The sequence below is a fragment of the Formica exsecta genome, unplaced genomic scaffold, assembly GCF_003651465.1.
Source record: "Formica exsecta isolate Colony F162 unplaced genomic scaffold, ASM365146v1 scaffold355, whole genome shotgun sequence".
NCBI classification, from domain to species: domain Eukaryota; kingdom Metazoa; phylum Arthropoda; class Insecta; order Hymenoptera; family Formicidae; genus Formica; species Formica exsecta.
In genome coordinates this window covers 76,041-91,517 of record NW_021850798.1, presented here as the reverse complement: position 1 = coordinate 91,517, position 15,477 = coordinate 76,041, and the positions used below count along the sequence as shown (strand labels likewise).

General features: G+C 33.1%; 1 protein-coding gene and 1 long non-coding RNA gene across 3 annotated transcripts in view; one reads left to right on the top strand and one right to left on the bottom strand.

The window, feature by feature from the left end:
- LOC115238739 overlaps positions 1-10,658 on the bottom strand; it is a 16,654-nt gene extending 5,996 nt beyond the window's left edge. The window contains exon 1 of one of the 2 annotated variants that reach the window (XR_003884537.1): positions 10,305-10,658. This is a non-coding gene — a long non-coding RNA (uncharacterized LOC115238739). The remainder of the gene's footprint in view (positions 1-10,304) is intronic. The other variant, XR_003884538.1, reaches the window with a different exon arrangement.
- Positions 9,459-13,256, top strand: LOC115238738 (tyrosine-protein phosphatase non-receptor type 5-like). The gene is made up of 8 exons (XM_029812786.1): positions 9,459-9,719; positions 10,712-10,907; positions 11,022-11,199; positions 11,390-11,605; positions 11,691-12,101; positions 12,175-12,470; positions 12,813-13,022; positions 13,097-13,256. The coding sequence occupies exons 1-8, from the start codon at positions 9,512-9,514 to the stop codon at positions 13,206-13,208; spliced, it is 1,827 nt and encodes a 608-aa protein (XP_029668646.1). The 5' UTR covers positions 9,459-9,511; the 3' UTR covers positions 13,209-13,256.
- Positions 13,257-15,477: the final 2,221 nt, after the last annotated feature.

Here is a 15,477-nt window from a genome sequence, read left to right as displayed (position 1 = left end):
ATTTTATATTTAACACAATTTTTTTAATAATATTTTTAAGAAATAAATTTTATTACATTACACATAAATTAAAATGATTATATATTTACTATGTTTTTTTCATAAATTTATATTAAACACTTCTTTAAAAAATCATATTTCAAATATTTGTTTAATAACCTAATGTTTAAAACATATTTTAAACATATTTAAACATAACCCCCTATTATAATGAATGTGTCATAAATCATGAAAAAAAATAAAATAAAAAAATTGTGCCCCTCTTCTTCTTTCTTCGTTAGTTTCTTGGAGAAAATTACGTTAATTTTGCTAGTTAAGTGTAATAAGATGAAAGATTGACGGAGGGAGGGGGGAGTGGAGAAAGCATAAAAGTTTGTTGCGTGGTATCGATTGGGGACGCTGTTCGCCAACGAGACTAACCTACATTCTATCTCCTTTCTTCACCCTTCCCGGTCTTTACCTAGGTCGGTTTGTCCCCCACTGCCTTCTCCTCTCCTCTCTTTCCTCCTCTCTCTTCACCCTCTTGTCGACCTCGAAGTTCTCCATTCAACGTTCTCCCCTCTTTCTGTTCTTACCTTACACTCTTTGTCTGTCTCTTTTTGCTGTCATTCTTTTTTTTTTTAACAAGAATTGATTGAACAATAAAAAGTTGAAAGAGAGACATATTTATGTTAGAATAGGACATTTTTCAAAGTCACGAAAAGATTCATATATTTTCAGAATACATTAACAACATACGCTTATGCTTTTATACTGCAGAGTTTTAGATTCCATTTGGACGTTTCTGATATATATTTCTATTTTCGCACAGACAAGAGCATCTCTCGTCTGTTGCATAATTTTGTACTTTTAATAATTTCCAGAGATCCAACACGCTGGATGCTCAACAGTTCTAGCGAGCATAAAAGCTCTAGCTCGGCAACATATCGCGTATGATACGTATGCACAAGAGCGATATAAAGCGAGGCTACCTGAGGAAGGGTGGGTCGGTCGGTTCGTATCCGTGTCACGAATGCGCGCGTCTGCCGCATGCACCCCCGTCTCCAACCCCCTTGCCACCCCTTCACCATCGTGCGCGAAAGAGGTGAATGCAGTCGGCTGTCATTTTGCAATCCGTTTAGACGCCATTCAGATGCGTCCGACGCGTGTCCGTATCGACGCAGCCGCGCGATTCATCTACAGAACCATGTTCTTGTCATCCACCCCAGTGTCGATATGCGCTGGGTGATGCCGGCGACCGCGACAACGTCTTAACGGCACGTGACAGAATATCCCGAGAGAGGAGGGATAGAGGATTTTGTCTCCCCGCTTGCATCCTCGCCTCGACAAGGTATACAACCGAGAAAAATGCGAGTGGATATGTTTCGATATTATTATCTATATATTATAGTGATATTATAAACTGCCAGTAAGTTGGCAATACATATACATATACTCGGTATATCTACATATTATAAAATATACTTAAATATATACTTAAACTTAAATCATCCCTGAAAATTTCCTGATCTTTCAAGTATTTTTGTTCAAAATTCCAAGTAAAAAGAATATTTTAAAGATTTTTTGGTGCAACTTTTTGAAGTAAATTTTTTATTGCATGCGTTTTTTAATGTTTTTCACTCATACAGAGGAAAAATATATATAGAGCCTCTTAAGTTTCAAGAGTGCTAGATTTGTAAATGTATTGAAAAAAAGTCTGAAGAATTTTCGTAAGATAAATATTTTTCATTTGCATATAACATTTTCATTTTTTTATCAATAAAAATTACAATAAAGAATAGGTACTGCATATTTAATATTTTGTTAAGACATTGAATATATAAACAGAGAGAGAGAGAGAGAGAGAGAGAGAGAGATAAATATATATTTATAATATATTTTAAACACTTATAATTTTCACTTGGCTTGCCCACTGTTTACAAAATGAAGAAGAAATTTTTTTGTAAATTTTCTGAATCCCAATAGAATTCTATAAAATTCCCAGATTTTTCCAGGTACAAAAGAAATCCCTGAGAATTCCATGTCTTTTCAGGAAGTAGACACTCTGCATACTGAAAAATCATGTATATATGTGTAGTTTTACTCACATATGTATATGGCATGCCAATATATAACGCAAATTTTATTGTCTAAAAACTTTTTGCACATACGCAAAAATCTATCATTCAGTATAAAAAATCTTGTATAAAAAATCTTTATATACACACTATACATATATCGAAGATTGATTTTAAAAATTTGCTCGTAAATCGTCAAATGATTTATGCATCGAAAATAAAAGCAACCGTAAATTTTCACATTCTTTAATGTAAATCTTACGATATAAATTTGAAATTAATTTGAATTAATTATAAAGTTTATTTAATAGAATTAAAGTATAATTTATTAAATCGAATTAAATTGATTTATAAATAGAGATCAACATGAATCGAATAATTTACCGATTATATTAATTTGATAATTTACAATCATTAAGGATCATAATATCTCTCGATATTTTCCCTTTAACAATATATTCACAATTCAACAATAAGCTGAAAATTGTACAAATTAGAAACTTGCACATTGCTTTCTCATCATTTTATTTGCTCACAAAGCTTAAGCTCTTTAAAGCAAACGGCTTTTTCAATTTTGGCTTCCTCATAGAGGAAGATATCTCAAAATTTGCGAAAGTTACAACGTGTACAGACATTTCTCAAAAAAATTAAAATTTTATAAAAAATGAACCCTTTCACCGATTCTCACCAAATTCAACAACAACCAACCTTTAATAATAATTTATCCATGTAAAAAAATTTAACCCAATATCTCAAAATTTGCCAAAGTTACAATGTGTACAGGCATTTTTCAAAAAATTCAAAATTTTATAAAAAATAATCCTTTTCACTGATTTTCATCAAATTCAATACCAATCATCCTTTCATAATATTCTCTCCATGTAAAAAAAATGAACCTGATATCTCAAAAATTGCGGAAGTTAGAGGCTGTACAAACATTGCGTACATACATATATACATATTAGGTGTACAACTTTGCTTCCGCCGTTTTCCTATAGATGGCTTTAGCGGTAAGTAGTGGTCACATTCTAAACACATTGGCATAAAAAACCCGAAAAAAAATTTTGTCACGAAAACAAAGTTTCCTCTATGAGGAAGCAATATTATTGTAGATATAATAAACTAATTCCAGACTTCATTTCTTGCGACAGAAGACTGTAAATTCTGAAATCGAACTCAATTCACCAGAGAGAGAAAACGTGTAGTCTTTGCGTACATAATTATGCATAACTAAAATATGTGACGCATATTCAAGCAGATAGACTTTTCGTTAAGGATATATCTGAATATTATTATTGAGTAAAGTCTGGTCAATCAGCGCCGACTTTTAGCCGGACGCACGTCAATGAGCCGCTCGTCTGTTAGTGTGTGTCGCCATAGCGACGGAGCGCTCACGCACACTACCAGGCGCGCAGCTAAAAGTCGACGCTGATTGGCCAGACTTTACTCAATAATAACTCCTTTATTAAGCGTTATAGAAAAAAATGGTACAGGACCTTTCTGTTCAGTTTGTTGTGCTCTACCTGCTCACAAGCGTTGTCAAGGGTGCTTTGGGACACCCTGTATACATATATACAGTATGTTAAGAAAAAACCATTCAATATTTATATGGTAGATAGGACACACCATACCGAGTAAAAAATCCTTAGTAAACATAGGTCGAAAGCTCAACCGTTTCTGAAATATAAACATTTTTGTATGTTCATCATGATTGACTTGGTGAATACATTACCTCAATTCTTAGAGAATATGCCTTTGGCTGAAAGATTATCGATGTGGTACATGTATGATGGGGCTCCAGCTCATTTTGTGCGTAATGTGAGAGAGCATTTAAACACGGTGTTCGGTCAAAGATGGATTGGGAGTGGTGGACCAGTTGCATGGCTCCCTCGATCCCCTGATTTAAATCCTTTTAACTTTTTTATGGGGATATTTGAAAAGCATAATATATTCTTCCCCGATAAATGACTTAGAAGAATTATGTGACCGAATCCAGCGTGCTTGTCAAATAATTCGACAGAGACTTGGAATTTTCGAGAGAGTTCGCTATTCTGTAAGAAGATGCTAAGCGTGTATGGAAAAAAAAGGCGGACATGTGGAACACCTTCTGTAAATATTAAGATAAAGATTTAGACAGATTAGCTTCTTCTCACGTCGCATGCGACACGAGAAGCCAGTAAGTCAATCATGATGCTAATATACAAAAATGTTTATATCTCAGAAACGGTTGAGCTGTCGACCTATGTTTACTAAGGTTCTTTTACTCAGTATGGTGTGTCCTACCTACCATATAAATATTGAATGGTTTTTTTTAACAGTCTGTATATAGGGTGTCCCAAAGCACCCTTGACAACGCTCGTGAGCAGGTAGAGCCCAGTAAACTGAACAGAAAAGTCCTGTACCATTTTTTATAAAAAAAATGAAGATGACCTTTAAATCTCCTAAGCGCCTTCACCTAAAAAAACATGTTCACTTCCACAAGATTTCCCCCTCGATACCATACAACTTTTGTTTCAAACATTTTCTCCTATCTCCAAAACTGTGGGAGTTATTCGGGTGGCCTGTCTTAGATGCCTCACCCTGTATATTGTTGAGATATCGAAACTTATTGACACAGAAAAAATTTTTATTTTCAAGAAATTTTACGTGGTTATTAAAGGAAAATGACAGAAAAGAAAAATATGCACACACATGAAAAAAGAGAGAAAGAGAGAGAGAGAGAGAGAGAGAGAGAGAGAGACAAACGATAGAGAGAGTTTAACATTCGTACAGGCTTTTTTATCGTTTTGGAACACGTTGCCGGAAAGATTGAATGTTATACAAAAAGAATCGCACACATATACACGAGTGAGTTTCAAATAAAGTAATTTATATATAATTTTTTCTTTAATCTTTTTCATTTTAGCTTTGTTATAAAACACACATATAGACAGAGATATTTAAATCTTTTAAATAGTTCGATTACATTTTTCAACAAGTATGACATGCTTTTTTTATCTCCAAGCGACGAGTTCATTTATCCACGTTATTTTTAACATTAGTATAAAATTTAGATACTTGCACAATTGAACATTCAGTTCCGGCTGAATTATTGATTTTTCAGCTACTACACAATGATCACCGGTTGCCATTGTTGCATTGTAACCACCGCTAAAATAAGTGTAACAATATGATAGCGAGTTTTTACTATCAAATGAAGGTGTGTAACCGAATCGTTACCGAAATATCAATCACTGAGAGATTGCTAAAATTCTTTATTACTTTGTTTATAATTCCATTAGAAGCACCACAACATAGAGCTAAAAATGTATAATAGAAAAAGATATAAAAGTGAAACACAAATAGTGTGATTTGTAGCGAAATGAATGTGATGTTTAAGCGACCGTGAACGGGATACACGTATATATCCGGTTTCATGAATCATCGGTATATTCTTGAGAATTATATAGACGCAGAACATGCCTGTGAAGATATTCATAAATGTCGCAGCTATTTGTATGCTTGAGATCAATGACAAAATTAATGCCGAAATATAGTTTTGAATCTTACATTATAATGAAATATATTATAATCAAATATAAATAAATATAATTATATATAAAAATATATTCATATGTTTTCTTTTTCTCGTATAATCTCTGTCCGTACATACAGAAAAAATAATAAAAGGAATAATTGAAAAATAACTGGAAAAATAATTCTGGTATTACTTTAGAAAAAATAAAAAATTTGAAGAAGTGAAACAACATTGTCGATATATATGTATAATTTGTATATTAATTCATTACATGTGTAATTATATATGCGCAATTTTTTCACACTTCTTCAAATTCCACTTTCTTGAAAAAAAATGTGAAAATTGTTCTAATTATTTTTCAATTATTCTTCTTATTATTCTTTTCTTATTATTTTCCCTGCACATGCGGATAGAGATTATACAGAGTGTCCCAGAATTCGCGGACACGGAATGCACTGCGTGATTATTCGTGCCAAAAGAAACAACTTTTTTCGCTGGCAAAATTGCGTCTAAACAATACTTTTTAAATGAGAGCAACTTTAAGATAACGAATGAGCGCTCTAGGTTACGCATGAATCAGGGGCGGCACGCGGACAGCACGTAAGCGTGTGTGTTGTACGCTATTTTACTATTTCGCTAAAAATTTTATAAGAACCGTGCATGATATCTAAATATCGCTATTTTGAATAAAACGCTTCATAAAAGAACATTTTCTAATTGATATCACCAAAGCAACGACTGAAAGTAAAACAAGTAGATTAGATAACACATGAATAATTTTGATCCAATATTATTGTTCCAACATTCTAAAAATGTTTGTGGCTCTGAAAAGAGCCGATTAAATGTTTAATAATGTCTAATTTTTTTATGTTGCTATTGCAAAATGAAGCTGTTCTTTCAAATCTTCTTTCGAGATAATGTCTCGCCCGTCTATAATATTTAGATATTATGCATAGTTCTTATAAAATCTTTAGCGAAATAGTAAAATAGCGTAGACACGCGCTCACGCATGCCGTGCGCGCGCCGCCCCTAATTCATGTGTAACCTAGAGCGCTCATTCGTTAGTTTAAAGTTGCTCTCATTTAAAAAGTATTGTTCAGACGCAATTTTGCCAAAGAAAAAAGTTGTTTCTTTTAGCACGGACAATCACGCTGTGCATTCCGTGTCCGCGAATTCTGGGACACCCTGTATATAAGAGAAAGAAAATATATATAGATATATTATGAACTTTTTTACGGGATTTTAAGAAAAAATTTAATATTTTTTGGATATAAAAAATTTTGACTCAATGATTTAATACGATAATATACTCTATTTTATGTTGTATAATATTATTATTTTATTTTACAGTAATTTCTCTCTCTCTCTCTCTCACTCTCTCTTTTTTACAAAACTTATTAATATTTTCTCTTTCAACGAATCACGAGAAAGTTTGATCAAATCTTGGAAAAGCTCTCATATGTAATATGACTCATACGCGATTATCTTTAACGCGATTATCTTCAACGCGATTATCTTTAAAACCAATTGTTTAAAGAAAAATTACATCAAAATTATTACATAATATAATATAATTATATAAGTAAAATCTGAGAGATATATATTTAAATAATATATTTTTTTAGAAATTTATAGTCTTATATATACAGGCAAATTGAGTCACAATTTATAATATGTAAGTGTATGTGTCATTCAAGAGATTACAAATTTCAAACAAGTAGCTAGAATATATGACAATTTTATAACTCTAAAAGAAAAACAGATGATTTCTGAAAAAATAAATAAATAACGCGATGACTTTCTAATCTCATAAACATACAGTTCTACCTAGAAAAAATCTACAAAGCGTTCCGAAATTAAATGTCAAAACTTCGGAAGCGTGTGGAGGATTGATAAACTAACATTAAGAAAAAAATCTTTCCGATTAAATGTTTAATAATGTCTAATTTTTTTATGTTGCTATTGCAAAATGAAACTGTTTTTTCAAATCTTCTTTCGAGATAATGTCTTTCCCGCCTACAATATTTAGATATTATGCATAGTTCTTATAAAATCTTTAGCGAAATAGTAAAATAAAGTAGACAAACGCTCACGCACGCCGTGCGCGCGCCGTCCCTGATTCATGTGTAACTTAGAGCGCTCATTCGTTAGTTTAAAGTTGCTCTCATTTAAAAAGTATTGTTCAGACGCAATTTTGCCAAAGAAAAAAGTTGTTTCTTTTAGCACGGACAATCACGCTGTGCATTCCGTGTCCGCGAATTCTGGGACACCCTGTATATAAGAGAAAGAAAATATATATAGATATATTATGAACTTTTTTACGGGATTTTAAGAAAAAATTTAATATTTTTTGGATATAAAAAATTTTGACTCAATGATTTAATACGATAATATACTCTATTTTATGTTGTATAATATTATTATTTTATTTTACAGTAATTTCTCTCTCTCTCTCTCTCACTCTCTCTTTTTTACAAAACTTATTAATATTTTCTCTTTCAACGAATCACGAGAAAGTTTGATCAAATCTTGGAAAAGCTCTCATATGTAATATGACTCATACGCGATTATCTTTAACGCGATTATCTTCAACGCGATTATCTTTAAAACCAATTGTTTAAAGAAAAATTACATCAAAATTATACATACACACACACACGCACACGCACACGCACACGCACACGCACACGCACACGCACACGCACACGCACACGCACACGCACACGCACACGCACACGCACACGCACACGCACACGCACACGCACACGCACACGCACACGCACACGCACACGCACACGCACACGCACACGCACACGCACACGCACACGCACACGCACACGCACACGCGCATGCACACGAACACACACACACACACACACACACACACACACACAGAGGGGGGAGGGAGAGGGGAGAGGTAGGAAGGTAGGGAGAGAGAGGGAGAGGGGGAGAGGAGGAGAGGGGGGAGAGAGAGAGAGCTTTTTTTAAGAAATAAATAAATTTCTTTTCGAGACATTATTCTTATATAACTTTATTCTATAAATAAAGATTTATTCCTGAAACTTAAAGAAATAAAAAAGAAATAAAAAAACATGTCTATTTGTATATACATATCTATCTCTTAAGAAAAAAATCTTTTGAAAACATGCTCGTTTTTGCTCCGTTTTGAAGAAAATCGCAAAAAAAGAAACAAGAAAATTTTTACTAAAAAACTGGGAACAACACTAAAATTATTAAGTTTATCAAAAAATATCATGAAATAAAAGTTGTAGGGCATGGAATTAATAAAAGGCAATAAATTAAAATCTTCTTATTATCTATATACATATATCTACTTTTCGAAATAGAAAAAAAAAAATCTTGATCTAAAATATTTTCTTGAATGAGTATAATTTTGGAGATAATCTGGAAAAATTGAAATATGAATTATCCTGCATTATTGCAAGCTGGGAAGGGATTTAATTCATTCGGCAATGACGGCAATGACGACAATGACGGCAATGACGGCAATGTCGGCAATGACGCTAATTCAAAGAGATACGAGACAATGACTTCTCATTTCTTTACATTATATCGGTGGCGCATATATATATATAGCGTTCGTGCAGAGAGAATCCATTGTTACCGGAGAACAAAATAGTTCTCGCTGCATTTACTTGGCGTATCTATCGGATAAATATGAAATGTAGATCCGCGATTGATGCCGTCGTATTAATCGCACGTGCTGCGTGCTACGCTTTCATTCACGCTGACTTTTCCCTCCCTCCCCTCCTCTGTTGAATAGCGCGTCGCGATTGGTCGGCGCCAATGGGCCGGCGACGCCACCGCGATCCTTATTGGTCGCACGCTTACTCCCGCGTACTACACGCGACAGAGTGGAAGAGCGCGGAGCCGGTTGCCAACACTATGAATAGAACCAAAACCCAGGTCAAGGCGCATGAGGAGAGGAGCGAGACGCGAATGTCTCTTTAGGCAGTTTTCCCAAGGAGTTTGCGCGAGCGTTACGAGCATTCGATTTCGATTCTATCGCAATATGGCCGTATCATCGTACACGCGGTGGCCACTTCCGACTACTCACCAAACTCGTGGATCACACATCAATCATACGGTACTCGCGATATTGGCATATATGCTGTTGACAAAAGGTATCGATCAAACAAGTGCGGAAATAATCCCCTCTCTCTCTCTCTCTTTCTCTGACGCGCGCGCTCACCCACACACACATACACACACACACACCGCGCGCGCACACACATACACACATTTGCGCTTATTCTGCTATTGCAACAACTAGAAAACAGGATGTGGATTTATTTCCGATGCCCCGAATTTTCGATATGTAGTGCTATTTAGTATATGCGTGTCATGTATATATATATATATATATATATATATATATATATATATATATATATATATATATATATATATATATATATATATATATATATATATATATATATATATATATATATATATATATATATATATATATATATATATATATATATATATATATATATATATATATATATATATATATATATATATATATATATATATATATATATATATATATATATATATATATATATATATATATATATATATATGCACGTATGTATATGTGTACTGCTGATCATGGCTGACAAATGACAATCAACGACTGCATCTATCTTATGTTTTCCTATCCTCGTTTTCATATATCTATTGATATCCATTAAATTTACCTATATCCGTGTCTTCTACTGATGATTTTCTTCCGGTCTCGTTCTCAGATTAAATGTAACTAGTTGTTTATTGCTCGATGATAGAATGAGACATCTTTTTTCTTACATCTTGCTGAATCACGAAAATGTGCTTATGCAACTTTTTTCTTCAGGAGATTAAAAACTGTCGGAAATATATATGTCAATTCTTGCCATTTCGCACAAAGTTACAAAGACCTTGTGTGTATTATAAAATTTTGCAAATATTATTTACAATGCTTTAATACTTCTAGTATATGTTGTAAAATTTCTACTTTACAATGTATATTCTCTGTGTGTGTGTTTGTGCGCGTGCGTGCGTGTGTGTGTGTGTGTGTGTCATTACACATATACAATAATAATAACATTTATTATTATTTTTATTACAGATGGTACAAGTATTTCCTTGACTCATCATTACACGAATGATGTAAATTATTATGATACAACAATTAACAATAGTGGTAATATAAATCCTATAGAGAAATTTTATTTAATCAGTGAACAGAAGTGGCATAAGGATACAGTAGTGCCAATTTCCTTATTGCCATTTACAAAGGGAATGCCTGCGAGATCTCATCACAGGTAATTTATCACAGAAATCATGATATATCAAGGATAAAATTCTATTTGGGTAATATTTTATGATATATATTAAGATGCATTTACGTTATTTATCTTAAAGTATTTTAAATGCAGGATCCGGCAGTCCATGACTGGACTGGATGATGCTGGAATGGATCTCCAAGTGGCTCAACTCAGCAGTCAAACAGACAAGGGGATACATTCCAGGACCGCTCTATCATGGCTAGATTGGCAATTGCCTTTCTTTGTGACACTTTTTGTCATCACTGGCACTATTCTTTTTACATTTCTAGTAAGCATATATTTATTTATTACATATACTTCTTTGTATATTACACAAAGAAACAAACATATAGAAGAGATCTATTTTCTTTTTCAAAAATAAGTAATTATTTTAAAAGCTCATAAGGATCTGTGAGATTTGATTTACTTACAATATTGAATTGTTCATAATCATATAATAAGAAGCACTTTTATAATAGATCTTGTTATGGCTGCGGAAACAAATGTCGCGTGAAAAAGATACTGAAGATGGCGATCGGCACGATTTAGTAGAGGAAGGTGCCATTTGCCAGTCAGATAAGTTTAGTAAAGACACAAAAGGATCTGTGGAAGCCAAATGGGTTCATGAAGTATTTGCAAAGCAATCTACATCCACGCAATCACTACAACCAGTTCAAGCATTAGGTTTACCAGAGGTAAGAAATCTACTGATATATAATCTAAATATCTATCAAATTATTGCGATAAGAATATTCCCTCTATGTCTTTTTCCATTAACAGGTGATGTCCGTCGCAACACCTGAACGTAGACCGGAAGCGATACGTATAAAAGCGAAGGGATTGTTGGAACGACGTGGATCGAGCACAAGTTTAACCATAGAATTAGCAACAGCTCCTGAAAGTCCACCACATATGGTTACTCCCACTCGAGAATGTACGGCGGAAGAATTTTTACTAAGCGCGGGAAATGTATTGTCGAGAACTCAACTGAAAAAAGCCGTTAATGATCCATCAACATTGTACAAAGAATTTTGGGAGGTACCATTAAATCTCCCGGAGAAAGTGGACGTTTGCGGTTCAGGAGTGAAGAATCGATATTGCTCCGTTTTGCCCAATCCGCAATCAAGAGTGATTCTACCAGGTTTCTCCGACGATCCTCTTGCCGGCTACATAAATGCCAACTACATTCGTGTATGTAAAATAATAAAATTATATGTATTAGATTGCGCGAATTAAAGGCTATAATAGATCGAACAAATTGTAGGGTTACGACGGCGAGGACGGTAGATACATCGCGACACAGGGACCATTAGCTCACACGATAGCGGATTTTTGGAGAATGATCTGGGCAGAAAAAGTTCCTGTAATTGTCATGATAACTAGATTGCATGAAGCGTCTAAAGCCAAGTGTGACGCATATTTTCCCTTTGACGTAAACAACCGTATACAAGCTGGATCTTTCACCATTATTGTCAACTATGTCGATATGAAGAACGGATATACCATCAGAACTATGGAAATCAGGCATGAAGGAGAAAGGAGGCATTTGCAGCATTACTGGTATAATTATTATTACCAGATTATTTATTTCCAAATACTCTAGTTTTCGCTTAAATCGTTTAACTTCTCGGTTTCTATCTTTCCAACGAATTCGGACAAGCCTTGAGCTTATCTTCATGTTCATCTGACAGCCCACTACTCGCCTCGCCTTCGACGAATTGCCGGCATAGTTATGGAATAATTTTTGGAAGATAAATTCATTTTCATATGTCACTAGTAATAGTCGATCAGGCAATATTTAAGCGGAAACTATTATGATTATTGCAATGAGAAGTATCATAATAAGAACCAAAAACTATATATATATGTATATATATATTAAACTTTAAAATATATCAATAGGTACGATTCATGGCCAGACCATGCCGTACCTCAAACTGCAGATGCGCTCGTTAGCATGGCTGCGGAAGTAAACTCTTTACCAGGGCCAACGGTCGTTCACTGCAGTGCGGGTATCGGACGAACCGGCTGTTTTATAGCGTTAGCGATAGGAATGATTCAACTCGTGAGAGATGGAAATGTCGACGTATTGGGTATTCTATGCCAAATGAGGTAAGGCAATAAGCTTTAGATATACAAAATACTTTATGGATTTTATGAATGCATGAATATCTTTAATGTTTTAGATACGACAGAGGAGGGATGGTACAAACAGCTGAACAATATGAATTTCTTCATAGAGCACTTTACCTTTTTGAGCAGACGTTAGACGGTAAACCATCGACTTCGAGCGATTGAATGGATATTATTTTATAATATTCTTTTCCCTTTTTTTTTTTTTTTTTTTTTTTTGCGAACCTAACTGCGAATAATTTTTGCCATAGCGGAACAGAAACCGCAAGATACCGCGCGACACGATCCACGCGTTTACGTAATTTATTCGCATCGCTTCTTATATTCGATTTCACGCAATGGACCGCCGAGATGCGCCGTTGGAAAGGTCGATCGTGTTTGTACAATTTTCTCAAGGTCGCGCGTTGTCAAGAGGGAGAAAGAAATACATGGACAATCCCCCTGTCCGCGAGGACGTTCTTCCCCCCCCCCCTCTTTTTGAAAGATTTATTATTGCCTATGAGAATATCACTTGACACAGATGTACATAAGTGTGTGTGTGTGTGTGTGTGTGTGTGTGTATTGCACTATAAACCATTAATTCCTACCGAATCTCAACGGTCAATCTGTGAACCGGCGCTCTCATCTTTATCTCAATATTCAGACGAGTTGAAACTCGTTTAACAAGCTGCCATTTACTACTGCCATGACAAATCGTTGACAATTAATATCAATTGCAAAGCTCAAGAGGATAAAAATGGAGTGCATTTTTTTAAACAGGTGCTTCAACTGAGGTATCACAAATAGTTTAATATGAAAAAAGAATATTTATGTTTATAGAGTGACGAGCACGATATGAATCGCGCTGTGCATACGCTTAAATCAAGATTAGATTATTTTATATATATATAAGTTACGAAGTGTGTTATAAAATATAAAATTTTCAAACGCGGCGATAATACATTCGCGATTCGTATCATAAAATTTGTATTTAAAGATCAGTTACTAAACTCGGGATCTATAATTTTCTATACATTCCTCGTATAATTGTAAAATAACTAATATAAGTCCTAATTAACTTTTAAACGCGCAAAAATGTGTATAGAGAGGAACGTTTCTGTGACTATAGCAATTACGATACTAATATATGATATTCTTCGTTATAGCACTACAACAAAAAAGATTTATTAAACTGTTCCAACATGTAAGAACTATAAAGTTAATCATAATAACTACTTTGATGGAATTACAGTTAAATCATATTACGTGAATAACCGTGAAAACAATTACTAATTTATGGGATCCAAATCGATTAGATATTGTCCTACTTCTAGTTCCTACTTGATTTTAAAGTATCCCTTTCTGATTTTTACTTTTGTTTAATTTTCATTGACTAAGACTGAACACGGGTAGTACAATATAATAATATAAAAAAAAAGAAAATCTATCTTGGTGATCAAAAGATCTGAATAAATGTATATGTGCATAATTTTTTATTATTAAATTGATTTATAATATACACAATTATTATATTCAACAAATGTTAAAATTTTTTGACAGTTAAATACGAATTAAATCTGTCGTATCTATGCATAGTCTATATAAATCTGAATTATTTTAAGCGTTTAAACTGGAATGTACAGCATGTCTCAGTAATTGTCATACAAACTACATATAATCTATATTCTTTGAACAATTTGGAATCATTTTTTTTCTTGCAATTCTATGTAAATGTGCAGACACCAATAATTTTTAAGTGATTAATAATTGAAAATTTAAAAATCTTTCCATAAAAATAATGTTTCAGAAATGCATTACAAATAGATAACAAAATCATATTCTTCACTTAATTACACTTTATATTTTCAAAACTTGAATTTAAGATTTAATTATAAAGATATGTAATGTTACGTGTAAAAGAATTACGAAAAACGGATAAAACTTTTTTCGACATTTTTATTGATCGGATTCAAATTGGCCAAATATACCATTAAGCAATCATGAGATATTGGCAAAATACTTTGTATATACATATATGTATTTGCTCTAACAACAAAGTATTTGGCTTATATTTGCATATCAAATTGATACTTATTTAATATAATAATTGTTTAGATTATAAATTGATTTAATAATGAAAAATCTTTAACAATTAAAAGGAAATTTTCGTTAATTCCAAAAAAGTATATTATAAAGAAACTATATATATATTTATAATATAATTCTTGTTCGTGTATTTTATGTAAAAAAAGAGATGTATCTATATATCATTTGTTTTACAATAATTAATATATAAAAATTGAATGTTACAATATCAGCTATGTAAAATTGAAAATGCTAATGTATTTTTGAAAGTGTAAATATCCACTATTTACGCTTCCAAAATATTACACTTTTATATATATAAAATTATTAGTTGATATTTTAATTCGAAAATCAATTATTTTAATTTTAT